Raw genomic sequence first — 25,277 nt, 5'->3', positions numbered from 1 at the left:
TGATGTTCACGAATCTTCAAATAAATTGAGGTTGCATCTATTGTTCTATTGATGCTATAATTTTGGTACTCCCTTCGTCCTTTTATTAGATTCCTATTTCTAGCATTTATTACTCACATAATAAAGAGAAATGAGACTTTAATAAAAGGACGGAAGGAGCATTTTTTTTAACACAAAAGGAAGCATATATTACTTGGGCAGAAGCCCTATTAGTACATATTATTATTCAAAGCAGTGCGTAGAGCAAAATGCACCCTTTGACCCCCATAGATAACAAAGTGTTTTAAAACTAAAGCATAGAAAATATTCAAAAGCTTAGCAAAGACTATACAGACAAACTGAAAAGCACTAGGGAATTGGCATAGCTTGTAAAGCATTGATATCCTCTTCATAGGCAGCCACAGCACTGGTTGGAACTATATAATGTGGTGTATGTCCTACAGCCATAGTCATTGCATATTTTGCCAGATAGTACATAAATGACAATATGAGGATGATATAATTGGGGTCTAAATTTATATTTAGCAATTAGCACATGATCTCTCAAATTTTTGAGACGACGTTGTATAAAAGGCTATAATGAAAATATATAGTACATGAAGATTAATGCAAAAGTATTTTAAATGGCAACATATGTTTTTTATATATTAAAATTCAAATTGTTGTGATAATTATAAACAGAGGGATATTGTTACAACTTAGAAAGTTTGAAGTATTTACAAGTTATTTAAACAATTAAACGAAATTACGAATATCAACTCCTTAACAGATTATATACATATTAACTCATTGGTGCATCCAACACTTGAATTGAACAGGCAACTGAGGCCCTTGGTAAATTCTGCAATGCGTTCTCAAGCACCATCCAATCTGCCTCGGCATACTCAGCCCGGAATAGAACCAATTCCTCCAAAGCTCATGCATGTCTCAGCAGAAACTGGATCAAACATATTTCCCTTTCAATCCCACAATAATACTTTACCACAATTCTTTTAAGATGATTTCTGCAACATGAAGGAATAACTCCTGGAGCTTTACTAAAAACCTCTCGTTCCAAATTTTGAAAGTTATGACCATTATGATCAGGGGGATCAGAAACCAATCCCTACAAATTGAGTAGATGATAATCAAAGTAAAATTTATTACTCCATAGATAAAAATCATTCAACATATGTAGAATATTAATACCAAAATTACCAATTTAAAGACAAATTGACACACTTACTCTTGGAAAGACGAGGGCTTCTAAGACAGGAGAACAATTCAGGAATGCTGGCACCAATTTATCCCAAGAGTTAAAACGATAATTCAGCTCTAGAAAATTCAAGTTATGAAAAACGGGCAGCTGATCCTTGAAATCAGCACGACATAGATCCTTCAACCAAAATGTTAACAAGCGGCCATTCAATTTCACATTTATAAATTATATAATATAGATCATTGAACAAGAAATTGACACGAACCTGTGTGTAAGCGCCAGTCAAAGTTAAATGCTGAACATTAAACAAGGGTCTAATAGAGGCAAACAATTGCGCAAGACGAAACTCATCTTGTTCCTCAAACAAGCAATTTACCAGGCAGACATATGCTTTAACAAGGGAATTCATGTTTGGGACAGAATACTGTGATGCTAAATAATCAGTGTACTTGAGATACTCCAAATTAGGAGTATTAATAAGCACAAATTTGTTAAGAAAATCAAAATCATTATCTACATTCACAAATAAGCTTAATATCCGAAGAGAAGGGGAAGATATATTTATGAAATAGTCACGTTCCCAGTTGATATACACAATGAGATCTTCAAGTAAAGGGCAACTGGAAACTAGCCTTGTCACAAAGTCTACCTCGGAAATGAAAGCCACACGTAAGTGGAGTAGTTTCAAGCGTGAAAGATGAAAGGATGTTAAGGTTGAAGTTTGATCAAGACCAAGGTTTGTATCGAGCTTCAACACCTCCAAAGTTTCACAAGTAAAAATTTCTAGGGGGAGCAAACAATCACTAGGGTCCTTCACCTGAATGTGTAGGTCAAGCTCTCTGAGGCCACAACGGGTCAATGGAAAAGCAATCCATGCATTAAATTGTGAGGGTTTCAAGTTCGGGCAGCAGTCGTTCTCACCTCCTCGTAGATTACATTCGCAATCATCACAAGCTGTGGCCATGAAATCTTCACCGACTCCAAGTTTAAACTTAGTAAGATACTTGGACTGGTGTGCAGAGAGAACACTATCAACAAAGGCAACAAAAGTGGGGAAACGTTGGATCGCAAAGGGACGAATCCAACAATGAGATATAGGTGATTTATCAAAGTCGAGGCTCGTAATGAAAGGGAAAATACACCTCATACTCTTGCACAAGATGCTAGTAACAACAGCATCCTTGGTGGGAAGCAAAGACAGTATCCGAATCAACAATTCATCAGGTAAATTGGTGAACCTATCTAATAGAAGGTTGTCGCCGCAATTTAAATCATTCTGTAAGGTAACAGTAGTACTACTACATGGTTTCAACCTCAAATTCATAGAGTATACACACAATTCCCAGATCTTGAATTAATTAATTCCCTGCTTCAAGAAAACAAGAATTAAACTTAATCTAACATACAATTTTGAATTTTGACTCATCAACAATTTGGGCTCCAAAAATCAAATACTCTCTGCATACAATTATATCAACCACACTATAACTTACATAAGAACATGAACAACACTGTAGCAACAAAATCGCTTGTTATAATCTTTCATAAATTTCGTAACCATAACTTATAGTTCAATAATTCACCTAAACCCTAGATTGATAGTCCTCACAAATCAGAGTAACGATAAACCCTAGATTGTAAAATTGACATTCAATTATTTACAGAAAATTAAAAAGAAAAGTTACCTTAGAAGCTGGTTCAGTGGAAGTGAGAAAGCTTGCTCTTCAATGGAGGAGAGAGATAGAGGAGCTTGCGAGTGACTAATCACAAATACAAGTGTTTCACTTGATTCCTCCATTTTTAACTTTCTTTTTTGGAAAAGAAAATAAAACTTTATTTTCCTCCTTCTATCCTAATCCTTTAACGATGAAGAGTCCAATAGTGATTTATTATTTAGGAGTTGAGCTAAATTGAATTGAATTGAGCTGAGTTGAACTGAATTGAACTGAGTTGAACTGAAGTAAGCTGAACTGAATTGTTTATGAAAGAAGGAAATTAGAAACTGAGCTGAGCTGAACTGAACTGAACTAAACTAAACTAAAATTAAGTTGAAGAGAACATGCCCTACTCCCTTCGGGTTATAGTCATTTCGTTCTTTACTCCACATGCTGATAAGGTGTTACTTCATTCGTTTTTAAATATTTGCTTCACTTTTCTTTTTCGGCCATTTTTAAATATTTGTTTCAGGCCATTTCCTTATTCAAAAAGTTTTAACAATTTTTAATTCATTTTTCTCACCTAGTAGGTCCAACATAAATCATATTTTATTAATTTCATATTCTGTCTCACCCAATTCTCTCCATTGCTTTTGCTTTTTACAATTTTATATTCTTCCACCTATTTCACTGCCTCCATATTTTTTTTACTTTTTCTAATTTCTCTTAAAACTCTGTGTATGGAGAAATAAAGCAAGTATTTAAAAACAAAGGATGTAGATCACTTGATAAGGTTCTTACCTCATTATAGAAGTTTGATATTTGTATCCTCAAAGTGAGAGTCTTTGGGGTAATTAAGGATTCCCTCACCCATCCCTCTACTTTTATGTGACTGACCTGCAAATATTAGAACAGAAAACATGGGGGTAGAGTTCTAATCATGCTCCTCCTTACTACTATTAAAAAAGAAATGTACATTATACTATACGTTAAGTCAATTATTACTTTTGTTTTATAATAATTGTTACATTTTGTCTCTTTACTATTTATTTACTAGTGCTTACTTTGAAACTTTGGCTTAAGTAAATTATCCTTTCATAACTAAAAAAAATATCCTTTATTCATGAATGGTTCCTAGAAAGGTCGATGTGTCACGTAGTTCATTTTTTTTTGTTGTGCCACATTACCTAAACAACCAACATTATTTCATATAAAACGTTAGGATAAGGAGGATCGAACCTTCAACCTCTTAAAAAAACAATAACTAACTCACCATCTAAGTCAAATATCAAGTATGTTATTAATATGTAAAAAAAATTATATGGACAAACAAAATTTTAAAAAAAATATACTAAAAAAAACTCAATTTTAGTTTGACAATTGCAATTTTAAAGAACCTACATAAAAAATTTATCGATTGCACATATATAACAGTAGCAACCTGGAGCAACGTTCGGACTACTCACTACCTTTTGTATAAAAAACCGTTCATCATCTAGTTTTAAATAAACAAAAAGGAGAAACCTAATATATACTCCGTAATCAATAATCCCCGGAAATATAAAAATAAAAAAGTACTAATAGGAGTAAAATGTCAATGCCAGCCTTATTTAATTTTATGTGAAATGTCAACATTTGTTATTCTCAAATCTCAATTGGCTTGTGTAACGTAATTAATATTAAAATATTTAATTGAAGTCAACCTTATGCATCATATTTGCAATTCAACACGCTCCTCCTCCATTGTTGTGCTATAAACTGTGGGTAGGGAAATCGGCCGTCCACGCAACAACAAAATCTTTAGGATCATCAACATAACGTTGTTTGGAATCTTAGTCATTTAGTCAACATGTTAAATAATGTCATTCCAAAGTGTATTTGAAATTGTTTCCGTGATCGATGTTCATATTCGCATTATTATGTTTTCTTACCATAAATTTTGTATCATCATTTAGAATATAAATTATGCACGATATATTTTTATAAAGATGTAATCTTCATATTAATACAAACTATATCTTACGAGTGTTATGATCGAATTGAAGTTCAAAAGTTAGCATAGCATGTTAAATTAAATATTAAGTATGTACATTTAGTTAAGGTTGAATGTTCACATCTTAGTAATACATTATCATATTCTAGCTTGAATATTCAATGTAATTTAATCATTTATGAATTCATTTAAAATTTCCTTAAAAAAAAAAAAAAAAACCATTTAAAATTGTTTTTATAATGTAATTTTTTGTTAACTATATACATCTAATAATTATTAAGTGTTTTGTCAAATAAAAAAAATTTACTAAGTAGCCTATGATCAAGAAATTGAAGTTTTAAGGGTTGTTAAATATTGTGCACAAATTATATTAAGGTTGTTTTGTCAAAAACTACCTAATAAAGCCAAGATTTTGTGAGAAACTACCTAATAAAAAAAATGTTGTAAAAAACTACCTAATAAAAGGTAAAATGTTGTAAGAAACTACCTAATAAAATGTTAATTGTTGTAAAATACTACTTCCGCCGGAAATTCACCATTGACCCACTTCAAAACACCCCCAAAACCACCGCTTTCACCCCAAAACCAACACAACCTACTTGAAATTGCCTTCACCAAGTCGAAACCACCCTCAATCCCAAAACCACCACCTCTAACCCCAAAAATCAACATCCTGAATCAAGAAATTAAACTACCCTCACCAACTCGGAATATCTTCTAACCACCCCAAAAATAGGCTTACCACCTTGAGAAACAACCTTTGTGGTGGCTTTGGGGGTGTTTTGAGATAGGTCAACGCCTCAAAATTAGATTAACGGTGGAAATTCGGCCAAAGGTAGTACCTTACAACATTTTACCTTTTATAAGGTAGTTTCTTACGACATTTTTTTATTAAGTACTTTCTCACAAATTTTATGTTGTATTAGGTAGTTTCTGACAAAAAAACCTTTATATTAACATATATAGACAATAAAGACATTATAAAGTCAAAAGTATAGAAAGGAAAGATTCATGATTGATTGAAGGTATATAAAAATTAGACTTTTTTTTTTTAATCAGTGTCTTGTAATTAATTTAAATGGAATTATCCTACAAAACGACATTATCTGGTACATGATACAGCCAATGCTATGGGTGTAAGCGTATAACCATAAGTTGTGAAACCAATTCAATAGATCTTTTCCATGTTATAAGAGCATTTGGGACGACAGTCATATATGATGAGGCATTGAGGCGTACTAGTTATTCAACCACATATTGCACCTTCAACAATCTTTTTAAGTTATTCATATCTATTCAAGAATAAATCAGTTAAAGTTGACTATTCATACCCAAATTTGATTACATCTACCAGCTACTATCAACACCTGATGATCAATCAAGTATTTCAAGTTGGCTTGGAGATTGATTCACTATATGTATAATTTAACATAGCTTCAAGAAGAATAATTTAAAATTAGAAAAACAATTTATGAATACAATCAGCGATTCAATGCTAATGTTCTTGGATAATTAAAGTATAATTTTAAATTTCAGAAGTACTAGGACTAGTCAGTTGGATAGCTTTCACTAATCTTCTCAACAATCTCCCATCATTTTCAAACATATTCCTCTATAAATTTGACGACATCAATAAATATAGATTTGTTAGAAAATTGATTATTGATTTTGATTAGTCTATAGAAAACCCATCCATAGTAGATTTTTCCAAATTATGCCACGTCACTTCACTAACAATTCATGACGATCACAACATGCCACATCATCACTAAATATAAAAAAAATATGAAGATAAGAGGCTTCGAACCACCCCAAACCACTTACAACAAAATTGACTATTTAACCATCTAAGCTAATTATCAAACATGTTATAAAAATGATATATATATATATATATATATATATATATATATATATATATATATATATATATATATATATATATAAACCACGTGGTTTAATTATTATTATTTTTTTTTGACAAGAGGTTTAATTATTTTTTAAAAAAACACATGTTCATTCGAAGAAAATTAAATCATAAATTACAATGTATATTAATGATCAGTTAGTTTCATGTAAAAATCCGGGGCATTGTCCGGACCCAAAAACTAGTTGTTAATTAAAGATTGATAAACAATAAACCGAAGCAACTACTTTCTCACATCACATATTGAAAGGTAGTGTTTGACATAAACACTAGTGAAATGCTTATAAGAACTAACATAGCCACATAGGTCACCATATACCTAAATTTGTGAGTCACATCACCAATTAATCAATAAGTATACCTTAAAAATGTAATTATTAATTAAAGAATACTAAAATATTGACTAATACTTATATATATAAATTAATATTAATTACAGATGGGGTCTAAAAGGTCACAAGCTCTAATCTTCCTCATCTATTTATAATGCTCTTGTGACTCATTTGTACATTTTACAAAAATGTAATTTTGTAAAGTGCATGTGACTTTCTTGTTTCTTATTTTATATTTTCAAAATACAAACTAATAACCCTTAATAATTTTACAAATATATACGAAGTATACATTAAATATTTTGATGTTTAAAGTTGTACATATTGACTAATAACAAAAAAGTCAAATCGCTACAACTTTAGAAAAACAGATAAATGATTAATTGTCTCTCAGTCTTTTTAGAGCGAAAATAAAAAATAGACAACAAAAACAATTTATAACAATTCCTTCTATTTAACCATGTTCGTTAAGGTCAAAGGGGTGAGCTTACAAATAAAATAAATTTGATCAAGATACGATTATGGCATGAATGACGTACCAAAAAGATTTGGTCCGCCGAAGTAAGGCGAGTCGCAAGTATTAAACTGAAAAATGCCACCCCTTTAATTCAATTCCAACTAAAAATCACCCAAAATTTAATTTACATAGGACACCCCCTCTAGACTTGGTCCACCCCAAATTGACAACATTAATACCCCATTTTATAAACTGCCCCCTTTTTTGTGGGACCGTCCTTTCAATTGTAAGGATTAATTCATGTATGACTAATCACTATTATCTGTAGCTAATCTTAGGATAATGACAATTAGCTAATTATTAATTTGATTTTGTAGCCCCCTTTTGAAGTAGTCGGTTATCAAATTATCCCTAGTTATAGATTTTGATGTATGGGTCAATTTTGAGCTCTATATAAACCTAGCTTCCCTCTCATTTAGTTGTTCATCAAATTAAAGCATTGTTAGTGATCATCACAACTTCAAAAGTAGCTTCATTCATTACTAACTCATTTAGAGTAAGCTTTTTTCTTAATTTCTATATTTTGATCTTCATTCATCTTATTTTGCTTCTATTTACATGCATAAGTTATACATGCATACTTATATATGTTGTTTTATTGTTTATATATATGTAACATTCATCGATATACGTTGCTCTCTTGGTAATGTAGGGTTCTTTTATTTAGTGTATAATTAATAAAGTGCTTAACTAAAAATACGTGCATTACCTTCACTTTCATATATATAAGCTACATTTGTGAGGTAGTCAGATGTATAGTAATTCGATAATTATTGTATCAGCTAATGATTTGCTAATTAATAGAGTGATTAACTTTTAAATATATACTTCCTTTTCATGTTGACATGTACAAGCAGCAAATATAGACCTAGGAGTGAGTCTACCTAATCTGAATATCCTGTTGTGCCATATTATATACCCCATATTATCAATTACAATTTGTTAATTAACATTGTGATTGGCTCTAATGTTATTGTGACATTGACATGCACTTAGACTTGCTAGAGTAATCTGACCATTTAGCAAATCTTGACGTGCCTATGTGTATTTTACTGGTACTACTCAAATGCTTAATTAGTCATACAACAATATTGTAATGAAGAAATTAAAATTTGATTAGCTATTCTTAGTTCTTAAATATTTTATAACTTGATAGATAATCATATTGTTTAATCTCTAATTTATAACCTTTATTTGACTCACTAATTAAGAAAAGTCTCCTTTGGGTAACACATGTTGATAATCATTTCATAATTCATAAATAGTTGATGTAAACAATTATTTCATAAGTCTTATATAAATTTCTTCTTTTTGTAACAGAAATTAATTTCAGCAAAAACCATGGTTTCCAAAAGTCTACCAAAGCTTCCTACAGTTAACCTTACGTCAAACTTGAGCCCTGGAACAAGTTCATGGACATCAACATGCAACAAAATCAGGCAAGCACTCGAAGAATACGGTTGCTTCGTCGCAGTATACGACAAGTTCACCCTAGACTTCCACCACAAGGTGGTCGACGTTATACAACCAATGTTTGACCTCCCTACGGAGGTTAAAGCTAGAAACTCCTCCGATCTTCCCTACCACGGGTATTATAAGCCTGGCAAGCCGATGCCACTCCTTGAAAGTCTAGGCATCGAGGATGCAGCAATGCTTGACAAGATGCAAAGTTTCACTAACCTCTTGTGGCCTACTGGAAACGATCAATTTTGGTAAGAACAACAATATATCTAGGTTATTCTCGTGGTGTAACGTATTCCTTCTTTAAAAAGAAAATAAGTAACATTAACTTTTAAGTCCCTGGTCTCTTCGCCTGATTTTATTAATTTTATTTTGTTCTTATGTTATGAAACAGTGAAACTATCTATGAATATGCAAAGAAAGTATCTGAGCTAGAACAATTGGTTATGAAGATGGTATTTGAGACCTATGGTGTAGAGAAATACCTCGAGTCACATCTCAACTCGACGACATACCTTCTTCGGATAGCCAAGTACAGGGTACCGCAAGAGGATGAACATAACCTTGGGGCAGTAGGTCATACAGACAAGAACTTTATAACTATACTTCATGAGAATGATGTCAATGGTTTGGAAGTTCAAACTAAAGATGGTGAATGGCTTAGTTTTGAGTCCTCACCTCAGTCTTTTGTTGTCATGGCAGGGGAACCTTTCTTGGTACGTCCTTTAATTTTTTAATAATTTTTGTGGTATTTATGTCAAACTATTAATTAATTAAAGTCATTAATTAAGGATTAATATATAAGAGGACATAGGAAATGGAGGGATGGTAAGTCCTTCCATCTCCCCCCCCCCCCCCCCCTCACCAAGTAGTTGGGGGCTCGATCCTCATCCCTCCATTCCTGTGATAGGGTGGGGACTCCTCCGTATCTTACTGATAGAAAAATTAAGGATTAATAAAAAAAAATTACATCATTATGTATTGAAATTAATTATAACACTACTCGTTTTTTTATAAATATTTTGTCTGTATATACTAATAAAATTGTTATGTAGGGCTCACCATTAATATAGCTGATTATTATGTTTTCTATCGATCTTATTTTTCATAGTATATGTATATACGTAGTACCAACTTAGATTGTTTTTATTTATATTTTCCTTCAAAATTAATCTTTAGCTAGTCTAGGAATTAATAATTACAAAAGCATGCACAATCATTTTCATATAATACATGATGTGATGCCCTAACTTCAAAGCTTCAAAATAATGTAGGCATGGAGCAATAACAGAATACATGCACCTCTACATCGCGTGATAATGAAGGGAGACAAGCCAAGATATTCATTTGCCTTATTTTCTACTACGAAAGACACCATTGAAACACCCAAGGAGTTGGTCGATGATGAGCATCCATTACAGTTTAAGCCATTCGATTACATGGGATTGCTTCGATTTTATACCGAAGATGTTAGTCGAATGGCTGTGTGTACCATCAAAGACTACTGTGGAGTAATCTAATAAACTACAATGGAATTCTTTCTTTGTTATATATGTTCTGATTAGTGAACAAAGGAAATAATAATAATAATAATAATAATAATAATAATAATAATAATAATAATAATAATAATAATAATAATAATAATAATAATAATAATAATAATAATAATAATAATAATAATAATAATAATAATAATAATAATAATAATAATAATAATAATAATAATAATAATAATAATAATAATAATAATAATAATAATAATAATAATAATAATAATAATAATAATAATAATAATAATAATAATAATAATAATAATAATAATAATAATAATAATAATAATAATAATAATAATAATAATAATAATAATAATAATAATAATAATAATAATAATAATAATAATAATAATAATAATAATAATAATAATAATAATAATAATAATAATAATAATAATAATAATAATAATAATAATAATAATAATAATAATAATAATAATAATAATAATAATAATAATAATAATAATAATAATAATAATAATAATAATAATAATAATAATAATAATAATAATAATAATAATAATAATAATAATAATAATAATAATAATAATAATAATAATAATAATAATAATAATAATAATAATAATAATAATAATAATAATAATAATAATAATAATAATAATAATAATAATAATAATAATAATAATAATAATAATAATAATAATAATAATAATAATAATAATAATAATAATAATAATAATAATAATAATAATAATAATAATAATAATAATAATAATAATAATAATAATAATAATAATAATAATAATAATAATAATAATAATAATAATAATAATAATAATAATAATAATAATAATAATAATAATAATAATAATAATAATAATAATAATAATAATAATAATAATAATAATAATAATAATAATAATAATAATAATAATAATAATAATAATAATAATAATAATAATAATAATAATAATAATAATAATAATAATAATAATAATAATAATAATAATAATAATAATAATAATAATAATAATAATAATAATAATAATAATAATAATAATAATAATAATAATAATAATAATAATAATAATAATAATAATAATAATAATAATAATAATAATAATAATAATAATAATAATAATAATAATAATAATAATAATAATAATAATAATAATAATAATAATAATAATAATAATAATAATAATAATAATAATAATAATAATAATAATAATAATAATAATAATAATAATAATAATAATAATAATAATAATAATAATAATAATAATAATAATAATAATAATAATAATAATAATAATAATAATAATAATAATAATAATAATAATAATAATAATAATAATAATAATAATAATAATAATAATAATAATAATAATAATAATAATAATAATAATAATAATAATAATAATAATAATAATAATAATAATAATAATAATAATAATAATAATAATAATAATAATAATAATAATAATAATAATAATAATAATAATAATAATAATAATAATAATAATAATAATAATAATAATAATAATAATAATAATAATAATAATAATAATAATAATAATAATAATAATAATAATAATAATAATAATAATAATAATAATAATAATAATAATAATAATAATAATAATAATAATAATAATAATAATAATAATAATAATAATAATAATAATAATAATAATAATAATAATAATAATAATAATAATAATAATAATAATAATAATAATAATAATAATAATAATAATAATAATAATAATAATAATAATAATAATAATAATAATAATAATAATAATAATAATAATAATAATAATAATAATAATAATAATAATAATAATAATAATAATAATAATAATAATAATAATAATAATAATAATAATAATAATAATAATAATAATAATAATAATAATAATAATAATAATAATAATAATAATAATAATAATAATAATAATAATAATAATAATAATAATAATAATAATAATAATAATAATAATAATAATAATAATAATAATAATAATAATAATAATAATAATAATAATAATAATAATAATAATAATAATAATAATAATAATAATAATAATAATAATAATAATAATAATAATAATAATAATAATAATAATAATAATAATAATAATAATAATAGGTGTAAGAATGATGTAATTACCTCATAAAATTTAAGCCACTAAGTAATTTGTAATTTTGGAATAGTCATGCATCTTCTATAAGATTACAGACTTTTCAAAACTTTCCTTATTTTGCTAAAGACTTATAAATTATAAGAAGGTTGTTTTGAGAATGGAAACTCCAAGTTAGCTCCCAAAGCCATTAGTTGTCTTAACTTGTCGTATGTACATTTTTTTTGGTGTTTAGAGAGCCACAAGGGCGGGATGAAATTGAAAATCGATCCCAAAATCTCTTGAAACCGGGAGGAAAGCTCTAACTACTTGAACTATCTCTCACTCTCACATGTCATATGTATGTAGTACGTAATGTATGTATAATTTCAACATGTTACAACTAACTTTTACAAGTTTGAGTTGTTATGTCTTATTGATCAAATCATTTTATTCTCTTATATATGCCAAATTTTTATTTTCGTATTAGCTAGTTTGACCTGAAACAAACAAATCGTTGTTTTTTTTGGAGATATACAGGGAACAAATCATGGAATAATGATATTTAGCGTTTGACCTTAATGTAATAAATGACCTCGACCAATAAAGTGAAGGTTTAATTTGTGTCGTAGCTTCTTCTCGAGTAAAAATTAAAGAAAAGCCAACAACCTATCTACTCTGTGACACCATTTTTGGAGTAGAATCTAGCTACTAAGAATAACATACTAGCATGTTGAAGACTTGAAGTTAAGTTATAAGTCTAATTGTGGAAATAAAAGATTATACGGATTTAAACATAATACGACACCAAAAAAAAACATATATTAGCCACCCAAATCTTTTATGTTAGATCTTCACATGTGACAGAATCTTCACAATATCAAATTAAACAACAATATAAGGTCATACACTTATACAGCTTATACTCGTATTATATATGAATTTATGATATGAACCGACATTTTTATACTTCTATTACTACCTAAGTTTCTACTAGCACTGTCAAAACGGTTTGACAGTTCGGTTTCGGTTCGGTTTGAAATCGGTTCGGCATTTAATCGGGTCGGTTTGGAATCGGTTTAATTGACTCACGGGTCGGTTTTGGTTCGGTTTAAATAGTTTTCGGTTCGATTCGGTTTCGGTTTATTCTTAAGCGGTTTTAATTCGGTTCGGGTTGTAAACAGTCCGGGTAGTAAACGGTTCGGTGCAGACGGGTTGCGGTTTGTTAACGGTGCGGTGTAAACGGTTTTTATCCCGGTTCAAACAGTTTGGGTTGGAAACGGTTTCGGGTTAGAAACAGTTCGGTTCTTTTTTGGTTCAGTTTATAACTGGTTCGGTTCTTTTTCGGTTCAGTTTTTAACTGGTTCGGTTCTTTTTCGGTTCAGTTTATAACTAGTTCGGTTCTTCGATTGTTTAACCACTTTAACGTTATTCATATCGGTTCCATTTCAAGTTTACTAAATTACGGTTCGGGTCGGTTTTCGGTTTCAAAAAATAAATTGTTTATCGAGTTGTTTGGATTCGGGCAGTTAAATGGTTTTGGTTTGAAATTTGATAGTACTTGCTAACCTTTTGCGTTCACAAGTTTTATATAAAGCCGCGAATCATTTCATATTCAGGCATCATATTATAAACAAATTCTCATTGATTTTATAAATACATATTATGTTCAATTTCAAGTTTAGTCATATTGATCTTACTAGTTTATTACGAAGTAGATTATAAGAGTTAGTGTATTAAACTATTAATGTATTATTGTTTTACAATTAGTTTATTATATGCTTCTTATTTAATCATTTATATACTACGCATAGTATCATAATCATGATTTGATGAGTTCTTGTGAAATGGAAATTTGTAATTTGGTAATTCGATACTTGATTAGTCAACAAGACTGTTAATTATGACTCGTTTATCATTATATATTTTCAATTTTTCATGAAATCATGAAGATATTACAAAGTGCTTTGATTTGTATAATGAAAGAAAACGCTAATGACTGATTAACAAGGTAATATTGATTAGTTCAATCGATCATATGTACACATTATTAACACATGGCATCTAACCATCTCATAGTTAAATATTCGTATCATCGTTATTCGTATGTATTAGTACAAAGTTATAGACTCGTTACTTCATTAGTGATCTTTTTAAATTTATCTATTTATACATTTCATTAATATAACGTTTTTATAATTTTTACGTGTATGAAAATAAAGATATACTAGTAGTTTAGTAGATGTTTTAATACGTGTCTTGGGCACTAATCCCGATCAAATGGAGCAAAAAAATACTAAAGATTTGAGGGAATAATATTTTTGTAGATGAATGTACAACACACAAGCACACACGGATCACCACTCTCAACCATAGATTAAAAAATCAATGGTTAGATGCTTTCTCCCACAACACACACGGATCACCACTCTCAACCATAGATTAAAAAAAATCAACGGTCCTCCTCATACTGGTGTTGAGATAGGGTAAAGCTTTTTTTATTTTTTGCTGTTGATAATTCCGCCTCATTCCTGATAACTCCCTCCTCTCATTTCAATCTATTGAGAGTACTCATCTCTTTCTCCCTCCTCCTTTTCTCTTTCCTTCTCATCCATTAATTTCCTTCATGTTTCTCTAAATTTCAATTACTGATATTTTCTCATAATTCAAGATCTATTGTCAAGGTGAGTTTGTATTTTTGTTTTTCCGTATTAAAGGGCTAATTTTCAAATTTTCGTTTTTCCTTAATGAAAATTTATTTTCTTATAATTGTATATAAATTTTGTTTTTTTTTTGAAAAACTTTGTTCGAATTTTCTTTTAGTTATGATAATTGAATTTTTTATTTAGTTTTCTTGTTAATAACGTGATATTAACAATGTTGCTGCTGAATATCGTGGTATTCTAGGTGAACTTGGAGTTAAACTTATTTTCTTCAAAATTTGTTTATGAGGTTTGAATCTTATGTGTTTTCGATTTTGTTTTGAGCTTTTTTGAAATCGATTTTTCTTTTTAATATTATTCCCTTTTTGTTATACATTTTTTTTAACTTTAGTTCTTTTATAGAGTTAGATCTAGTTTATAATTCTTTTTTTTTAAGCCAGATCTAGTTTATAATTAGTTTAGTTTATTTTCGATCACTTCGTTTTTTTTTAATTAATTTTCATTATTCTCTTTTTTTTCACTTCTTATGTGATAGTCAGATCTGAGATGTTGATGTATTTTATTTCTATTTTCATTATTCTCAATATCCTTTTTTAGTTCTTCAAAATTTTGTTCTGGTACTTTTTTTCGTTTTTAATATTTATTCTTTTGCTTTTCCTGCCAGTTCGTTATTATGCTCGTTTGTAAATTTATCTTTTTATTTCGTCGTTCGGTTGATTTTTTTTTTTTAATCTTTAATATCTGTTAGTATAATTTCTGATTTATATTACTATAGACTAATTTTGTTTTTTTTTTTTACTATGTCTATATTTGTTTTCTTTACAGGTAAAGATGTCTACAAGCTAAGTTTGGAGTGGAGAAATTTGTAATTGAAGATCTAGAAGATATCATTTACAATTTTTTTTTTTTGCTTTGTGTATCATTATTGCTATTTGTATTATATTTGTAACACTTGAGATATACAAGTATGACATTTAAGAAATATTTTTGTATTTCGTAGGAGTATTTAATATTGCAAAAAAAATAAAAAAATAAGTAATATCGATAAACTTTTATAAATGTAAATGTAAAATGAAATAAGATTTTTTTTTTTTATTTTAAATGGGACTCGAGAGACCTGTTGAGCTTAATAAGCGGTCTCAAATTTTTTAAAAAAGAGACTGCCTATCTCTAGTACTTAGTCTTAGTTTTTCACAAAAAAGAGACCGCCTATCTTTAATAGGTGGTCTTAGTTTTCTGAATCTAGAGACCGCCTCTAGTCAAGCAGTCTCTTTCTCTTAGTTAGTGACCGCCGGTAAGATAGTCTCTTTGGCTAATTTGGACGGGTCTCTTTGGCTAATTTTGTAGTAGTGTTGCCTTGCTATTTTTAAAAAAATATTCTAAGATTTCTAATATTTAATCCATTTAATTATATCCCGTCAAAAAAAAAATCAAAAAAAAAATCCATTTAATTATATAAAATTTTTTGTAAACGGTTCGATTTAGAAGCGGTTTGGTTCATAAACGGTTCGGTTTATAACCAGTTCGGTTTACAATCAGTTCGGTTTTTAAATGGTTCGGTGCAAACGGGTAGCAGTTTGCTAACGGTTCGGTGTAAGCGGTTTTTTTGCCAGTTTAAACGGTTTCGGGTTGGAACCGGTTTCGGGTTAGATACGGTGCGGTTCTTTTTCGGTTCGGTTTTCATTCAGTTCGGTTTATATTCTCAGTTCGGTTTATATTCGGTTCGGTTTGTTAACGGGTTCGGTTCTTATACGGTTTAACATTATTCGGGTCAATTCGGTTTCGGGTTTACTAAAATACGGTTCGGGTCGGTTTTCGGTTTCAAAAAAATCGGTTTTTAATCGGTTCGGTTCTCATTTGGGTCGGTCGGTTTCGGACAGTTAAACGGTTTCGGTTTGAAATTTGACAGCACTAGTTTCTACATTAAAAATTACAAGTCTTCCTCCCTCCACGACAAAATATAAAAATCAAAATAAAAAATATTAAGAAAAATTTACAGGCCTCTAGGCCAGCTTGAAAAAAATGCTAAAAATAGAAATTTTATTCGGGCATTAAATATCAAAGCTTAAATTCAAACATTATATTGAATAATAAATTTAGCTTTGGGGTTGGAAGAGAATCTTTACACAAGGCTAGGCAAACCAAAAAAAAAAAAAACCTTCTGGATATAAATTAAATAAACAAACAAACCAAAGAAAATAATTGTAAAAAAAATAGAAAAGGGTACATGATCATAATTATTTATATAGTCATTCATAATTTAATTAGTAGTAATAAATATCATTATGTACACTTCCGTATATATTAGGATCAATATATAAGAATTAAGTTGCAAGAATAGATATGTATATATAATTAAGAAAAAATAATAAAAACTACATAATTCATTAAGTAATACTACAACAGTAATATAAAGGCCATTTCTTGCCTGGCTTGACCCTGTGTGCCTTGATATATACACTTGTGATTCTGGGCATCTAATAAGGAGGAAGTCAACGCCGGGAGAAAGCCGAGAAGTCGAGCTTTGTAGTGGTTGAGTAGGTGGCGCCACTAAGTTTGGCGGAGGTGGAGAGAAAGAGTGGTGTGAAAGACACAAGTAGCATTTTGGTGGTGGTTGATGATGATAACGTTATTTTTTGCTTTCTAGTTTTGGTGAAGGGTCCTGTTTAGTTGGACCTCTTTATATAATCTTAATGGTTTATTAATGTTAAATGTTTCCCGCTTCTATTTGAGGAATATTTGCACTTTTTCCTACTTTGTCCAATAACTAGCTTTAGTCAAGGTTTGTCTAATACTCTTTTGAGAGTTTCGGTTAGGTCACTACTTTGGTGCACATACACATTATGAATTACGATGGTTATAGTTATATTATTGATGCAAATAGGAGATTTACGGCCTAACTGAGCTGAACTGAATTGAACTAAACTGAACTAAACTTATTGGAGCTGAACTTATTGGAGCTGAACTGAATTGAACTAAATATTTTATGAGAGAAGGAAATTAAGAACTGAACTTATTGGAACTGAACTGAACTGAAAATAATCTGAAGAGAACGGGCCCTTCCAATTAGTTCAGTTCAGTTCCTAATTTCATTCTCTCATAAACAATTCATTTCAGCTATATTCAGTTAAGCTCAGCTCAGTTCAATAAATAAGAACAAACCCTAAAATTATATAAATGGAGTAAATAATTATCTTCACCTACAAGAAAATTGCTCATTCTGAATATCTGTTCAATTTCGGTCACTAATTATAGAGACCACTAAGTAATCAATATTATACAATTACAAATTAAGCTATAGTGTATTTTATTCACCTGATTTTTACTTATTTAGACTTAAATTGAACTTGAATAGCTCGATACCATATTTATGTGTGGAGTAAGGCAAAGGCGCATAACAGTGATATATAGGTTTATCAAAATCAGTACTTTGGTACAAAAATGTGCTTCTTTGGTAATGTGATAGGTTTATTTGTCTATCACATTTAGGCGTTAAGACTTCACTTTTTTATGAGTGACCTTAAAATGTCACATATCCTAGAATGCCAACCCTGATTCAGAAACTCCAATTGATGATTGAGCTAATTTCTTCCTTTCAACGACTGATTTTAAGAAGATCAATTTATAGTTAGTAGTAGGCTTTAGTTAAATTACCAACATATCATAATTGGTTTTTAACAAAACATTATTATTACCATGTAAAATAACTTAAACCCATAATAAATTCTAATGGAGTATTATATTTTGAAGCTACCATCTTGATCATCAAAGGACAATTCCTACATATTATCTTCTCTTCAATTCGATCCACTCATCATCATACCAACGTAGAAAATGACCAATAAGGCAGTAACCTTAACATACTTTTACAAAATTGCAATGTATATATTGGTTCAAATATTACTTTCTGTCATGATGTTATTGGATGTACCACAACTTGCAAATTGTCAATATAGTCAGCAACATGTAAGTTGAAGCATATGAAAATCTATCCTTCAAACTTATGTGGGTTCTATACTGTTGTCATTCTTGTCAATTCCTAGTTACTTCACCAATAATCTGACATATTCATGCAAAAATACGTTTTATATATGGAACATATTTGTGTGGAGATTCCACTTTGTTGCCGCAAATTAATATAATAACGACTCTCCACACCCAACGGACCCATAAAACGCGTATGGACATGGATCTAAAGTAAGGTAAAAGTAAATTCATACTTGTATGTACGAAGGATATAATAACGAGTCTCCACACCCAATACACCCGTAAAACGCGTATAGACATTATTCTGAAGTGTTAGTAAGGTAAAAATAAATACTTGTATGTACGAAAGGAGGTAAGGTAAAAGTAAATACTTACTTGTATGTACGAAGTATCATATAGTAAAACGAGTATATGATAACTGAGTCTCAACACCTAATGGACCCATAAACCATGCGCGTATGGGTATTAAAATGTTAGTAAGGTAAAGGCGAAGACTTGTATATTGTAAGTAATACTTCCTACTTCATATATTATATAGAGTTCTCTGCACCTAAAGGACCCAAAAACGCATATTGCTGTTGAAGTTTAGTAAAAAAAAAAAGGTGAAGACTTTTATGTATAGGTGTATTAATAGTTTTTTCAATCCAATTAATGTAAATTTAGCCTTGTAAAAGAGTAGTATCATATTTGTAATATAGGCTAATTTAATAACAAAACTTATTGTACACAATACACCCATTGATGTAAAATGTCTGAACATAATTAAGTACAATAATTATATTAAGGTTATGAAACCTTTTTGACAGTTATATAGAGCAGTATATGTTTAAAGGAACTAACTCGATCTTGGTTAGTTAAGCCTAATTGAATGTATAAAACCCAACCAATTTTAAAACAAACCAACCTGGCTATCACCATGTAGGGCTTTATGCTATGTTTAGATAACAATAGTGGAGGGAAAGGGAGGGCAAGGAAAAAGAGAGAAGGGAAAAGGAGGGGAGGGGAGGAAGTGTAGGGTTTTAGGTATTCTAAGCGGAATTTCATGAATCTCATTCATACGCACCTAAATAGGATCTCATGCATATACAAATAAAGGATCACATAATATTTTAGAATTAACCTTTGAAGCGTGAATCCTCTTAGCAATCTTCTTCTCTAAGGGAGATAAAGAGCCTCAAATGCAACTCCTCTATTCGGTCCACCGGCTGGAATCAACACTCCACTAATGCTAGCTGGACGGGAAAATCTTTCACCTTTCTTGGAGTAGAGAACCAGTTTAGAGAGAAAATATAGAGAGAAAAAACTTACATTGTTTTTAGAAAACTGAATACTGTATATTTATTTTCTAAAATCTCTAATTAATATAATCACATTATTATTAATTAGGTTAGGGTTTCCTCTCCCCTTTCCCTTCTTAGCCGGTCACCCTAAGGCCCACTTTGGGCTTCGGGTTTCCTTATTGATCCAAGCCTAATGTGTGACCTTGTAGGATCCGTTTGGGTGGGCTTCGGGTTTATTACTTACTAACCCAAAGTTCTATATCATTCTCTAGCAAGACGTATAGACGACCCAAATAAACGAATTATATCTCCATAATACGATCCATGATTATACTTAGTGATTGCACTAGAGTCAAGGACACATTTCCTTCAATCTCCCACTTGTCCGAGACAAGTGTGCAATATTTAAATTCCTTAAGTCTCTTAGTGTCTAATTTGATAGTATGATTACATCTCTATGTTATCCATACTAGCCTTCAAATTATTTCTTGAAATCCTAGTTTGAATTTCTAAGCAAATGATCATCTTATGATCCATTTGAGCATGGCATGCATTTTTAATTCTTACTCTTCAAGAGGGCAAGATACCCATCCTATCTAACATAGGAGGACCTATTCAATCTTGTGGCAACCAAAAATCCCACTCAACTTTTAGCACAACCCGAATGTTGCCTTTATAGTCCCCTTTTACTGCATGACGTTTGACAACATCAAAATTACACTAATCATTGAGCTAAGTAGTGTTCCACTCATGTCTTAGGAATCCACTAATATAATTGCAAAGTTTTAGAACTTCTAAGTAGGTCTGTTCGATCATGTATCAACTATACACATCCATATGATTGATTAAACATCTCCATGTTCCCATAGCCCATGAAACACGACTATCAATCAATCTTATATGCTAATCCTTTTATAAGTCATTTATGTCCAACTTAACAACTCAGATTAGGAACTTAAATATTCTACTTCCTCTGTTCTTTTTTACTTGACCTGTTTCTTTTATCACGCTTGCCAACGCAAAACTTTAACGATGAATAAGTTTAATTCTTCATAAGTAAAAATTATAAAAGTTGTATATTATGATAGTACTTATTGAAACGAATTCAAAAAGATATCATATGAATATATTTTTCCTTACATATCATTCACAAAAAACGGTCAAAGGAGAGGTGGTGAATAGTGTAAAAGTCAAAGCGGGTCAAGTAAAAAAGAATGGAGGAAGTATGAATTTAGTCCACTTATGGGGTTTTATTCATCGAATCACGTATTTGACAAACCCGTTAAATTCAATAAAATATACTGGACATTTTATTAATTACTAAACCAAAATTAAATAAGAGAAAATTTCATTCCATATAAACATAAATTAGCCAAATCATGTCTTTAAATTGTAACAAGTTTCTCTAAACATAAAATAATCTAAAGCCATTCTAACACTTGCTTCAAACCTATAGCCCTAGCGTGACGTTCATGCTTGGGTTGAGGTAGAGGTTTAGTGAGTGGATCAGCAACATTCTCATCCGTGTGAGCTTTGCAGATCTTGACATCATCCTGTCTACAATCTCGTAGTGAGGTAATATTTCCTCATTACATGCTTGGATTTTTCGTTTGATCTTGGTACTTTTGCTTGTGCAATAGCTCCATTATTATCACAAAACAACTCAATCCCTTCTAGAACACTAGGTACAATGCCTAGCTCTGTTAGGAACTTCTTTATCCAAACAGCTTCCTTAGCTGCTTCAACCGCCGCTAAATATTCTGATTCTGTCGTAGAGTCTGCTACAGTGCCTTACTTTGAACTCTTCCAGCTCATTACTCCTCCATTCAGACAAAAGACGTACCCTGATTGAGAGCGGTTATCATCTCTGTCGGTCTGGAAGCTTACATCAATATAACCTTTAACAACCAACTCATTTACTCTTCCATAGACCAAAAACATTCCTTTAGTCCTTCTCAAGTACTTGAGGATGTTCTTAGCCGCAGTCCAGTGTGCTTCACCTGGATTTGCTTGGAATCTGCTGCATAAGCTCAAAGCATATGCAACATCTAGTCGAGTGCATATCATGGCATACATGATAGAACCTATAGTCGAGGCGTAAGGTATGTTACTCATTTGCTTCAACTCATCGGGCTCCATTGGGCACTGACTCTTTCTAAGCGAGATGCCATGTGACATGGGAATGAATCCTCTTTTAGAGTTTTCCATGCTAAACCTCGCAAGAACCTTATCGATATAAGTCTCTTGGTTTAGTCCAATCATCCTTCGAGACCTATCTCTATGGATTTTGATTCCCAATATGTACTCAGCTTCTCCAAGGTCTTTCATGGAAAAACAACTTCTCAACCATTCCTGGACTGACCCAAGCATTGGTATGTCATTTCCCATGAGCAGTATGTCATCTACATACAAAACCAAGAAGACTAAACTACTCCCACTAAATTTCTTGTAGACACAAGATTCTTCTTCACTCCTGAGAAAACCAAACTGTTTGATTACCTCATCAAAACGAAGATTCCAGCTCCGAGACGCTTGCTTCAATCCATAAATGGATCTCTGAAGCTTGCAAACTTTTCTGGGATTTTCTAGATCCTCAAAACCCTCAGGTTGTGTCATGTACACATCCTCCATCAAGAACCCATTCAAGAAGGCAGTTTTGACATCCATCTGCCAAATTTTATAATTGTAATGTGCAGCAATCACCAAAAGTATCCGAATCGATTTAAGCTTTGCCACTAGAGAAAAGGTTTCATCATAGTCTATACCATGAATTTGCTTGAATCCTTTTGCAACCAGTCTTGCTATATAGATATAGATGTTTCAATTTTTGTCTGTTTTTATTTTGAACACCCACTTGCATCCAATAGGTTTGACCCCATCAGGCAAGTCGACTAGGGTCCAAACATTATTCTCAGACATGGAGTCCAATTCGGATTTCATGGCCTCAAGCCATTTCTCAGAGTCTGGGCTCATAAAAGCTTATCTGTAGGTAGTAGGTTCTGAATTTTCCAAAATCAATATTTCAGAGTCTACAGTTAACAGGAAATCAACCAACTTTTTGTTTGGAATCCTTGTTCTACTTGACCTACGTGGGGTTTGAGCATCAATAGAAATATTCTCTTCAACATCTTGAAGATTTTCGCATGAATTAGATTCAAGTGGGACGATAGGAGTTTCGCTTAATGAATTAGCTTGCTCTGACACTTGACTTGTCGTAGCAGAGTCATGCGCCCTCACCTGTGACGCGGTTTGATCCACATCCATTTGTTGCTCATCTCGAATTTCTTCGAGAACTATTTTACTCCCACTTGTCTTTCTGGAAATAAACTCCTTTCCAAGAAAGACACCATCACGAGCAACAAACACTTTGTTCTGTTAACGGTTATAGAAGTAGTAACCCCTTGTCTCCTTTAGGCATCCCACAAAGAGACATTTATCTGATTTGGGTGCAAATTTATCTGACTGTAAACGTTTTACATAGACCTCACAACCCCATATTTTAAGAATAGATAAGTTTGAAACTTTTCCATTCTACATCTCATATGGAGTCTTTTCTACAGCCTTTGAAGGTCTTCTATTTACTGTGTGTGCAGCTGTTTCTAGAGCATATCCCCAAAAAGAAATTGGAAGATCAACAAGACTCATCATTAATCGAACTATATCTAGTAAAGTTCGATTCCTCCTTTCAGACACACCATTTAACTGTGGTGTCCCTGGCGGAGTCAACTGTGAAAATATTCCACAATTGATACGTGTCGTTTAACCGTATTAAATTAATAATTTATTTACCTAACTTAGACCTTCAAAAATATTTACAAGTAGTAAAAAGGACAAGCAAGGGTCGATCCCACGGAGAGATTGTTAACCAACTATACTCAGATAACTCGTAAAATACAATAACTATTTACACTATTTACATATGATGGGGGGGTTTTAAATGATAATAATCAACTAGTACTATAATGAAAGATAGAATTTAAGCTACTATATACAACCGACGACATACTTAACCAACTCCATTAATAACACTTACTCAAATTAAACTATTGGTGACTATAATTAACCGGCCTTGCATAATTAATCAATTTAATTACTAGACTAACTGTAGAGACTTTAGTAACAAAGACTCCCTGTCTTCCCTTAGTTTAAACCAATTTTGAACTAAGCCGAAATTGACTCTAAACCAATCTAATTAACACAAATATGGTTGCAACTTGCATGAATTAGTCTTGGCAGCCTTAATAACTAGGAGACCTCATTAGTCCTAACTAATCCGATGTCAAATTATTTAGATTGAAATTGCTCCCTAACTTAAACCAAACCATATCGCAAACTCGATTTAAAATTAGGAACTACTCTTCTATATAATTTAAACTAAGCTAAACCATATAGATAGCAATACTTTACAATCCAACAATAGAAAGATAACAAACATAGCTGAACTGCAAAATTAATAATTAATACATAGCAAATTCAAATAGCCGTAAATTGAAATAAACCATGCAAATAGATTATAAAATTAATAATCAAATCATCACACCAATAATCCAATAAAAGTAATTAATCAATCTTAGCCAAAACAATCCAAAATAACAGTAAATGGAACAATTGAGTAAGAAGA

The 25,277-nt window shown here is 29.7% G+C and overlaps 2 protein-coding genes, 1 long non-coding RNA gene and 1 pseudogene across 4 annotated transcripts; 2 read left to right on the top strand and 2 right to left on the bottom strand.

The window, feature by feature from the left end:
* Window positions 1-623: 623 nt before the first annotated feature.
* Window positions 624-3,034, bottom strand: LOC145589657 (F-box/LRR-repeat protein At4g14103-like). Of its 2 annotated transcripts, XM_081646324.1 has the most exons (4): window positions 2,884-3,034; window positions 1,464-2,564; window positions 1,226-1,375; window positions 624-1,105 (listed from the first exon to the last, which is right to left on the bottom strand). In XM_081646324.1, exons 2-4 carry the CDS (start codon window positions 2,520-2,522, stop codon window positions 917-919), a joined length of 1,398 nt encoding a protein of 465 aa, XP_081502450.1. In that variant the 5' UTR covers window positions 2,523-2,564; window positions 2,884-3,034; the 3' UTR covers window positions 624-916. The 2 variants fall into 2 exon arrangements, with proteins under 2 accessions (XP_081502450.1, XP_081502449.1); XM_081646323.1 differs by having other exon boundaries at window positions 1,464-3,034.
* Window positions 3,035-8,963: 5,929 nt separating this feature from the next.
* On the top strand, window positions 8,964-10,666 carry LOC145589660 (putative 2-oxoglutarate-dependent dioxygenase AOP1). The gene is made up of 3 exons (XM_081646328.1): window positions 8,964-9,334; window positions 9,478-9,799; window positions 10,358-10,666. The coding sequence occupies exons 1-3, from the start codon at window positions 8,964-8,966 to the stop codon at window positions 10,601-10,603; spliced, it is 939 nt and encodes a 312-aa protein (XP_081502454.1). The 3' UTR covers window positions 10,604-10,666.
* A 4,597-nt stretch (window positions 10,667-15,263) lies between these two features.
* On the top strand, window positions 15,264-16,371 carry LOC145589666 (uncharacterized). Its single transcript, XR_014101778.1, has 2 exons — window positions 15,264-15,410; window positions 16,215-16,371. It is a non-coding gene; the product is annotated as an uncharacterized LOC145589666 (long non-coding RNA).
* A 6,076-nt stretch (window positions 16,372-22,447) lies between these two features.
* Window positions 22,448-23,272, bottom strand: LOC145588942 (secreted RxLR effector protein 161 pseudogene; annotated as a pseudogene).
* Between the last annotated feature and the right edge of the window lie 2,005 nt (window positions 23,273-25,277).

This window comes from Chenopodium album, chromosome 17, assembly GCF_948465745.1.
Source record: "Chenopodium album chromosome 17, dcCheAlbu1.1, whole genome shotgun sequence".
Taxonomy (NCBI): domain Eukaryota; kingdom Viridiplantae; phylum Streptophyta; class Magnoliopsida; order Caryophyllales; family Amaranthaceae; genus Chenopodium; species Chenopodium album.
Note: the sequence above shows the minus strand (reverse complement) of the source record. Positions and strands in the feature narration are given on the sequence as shown.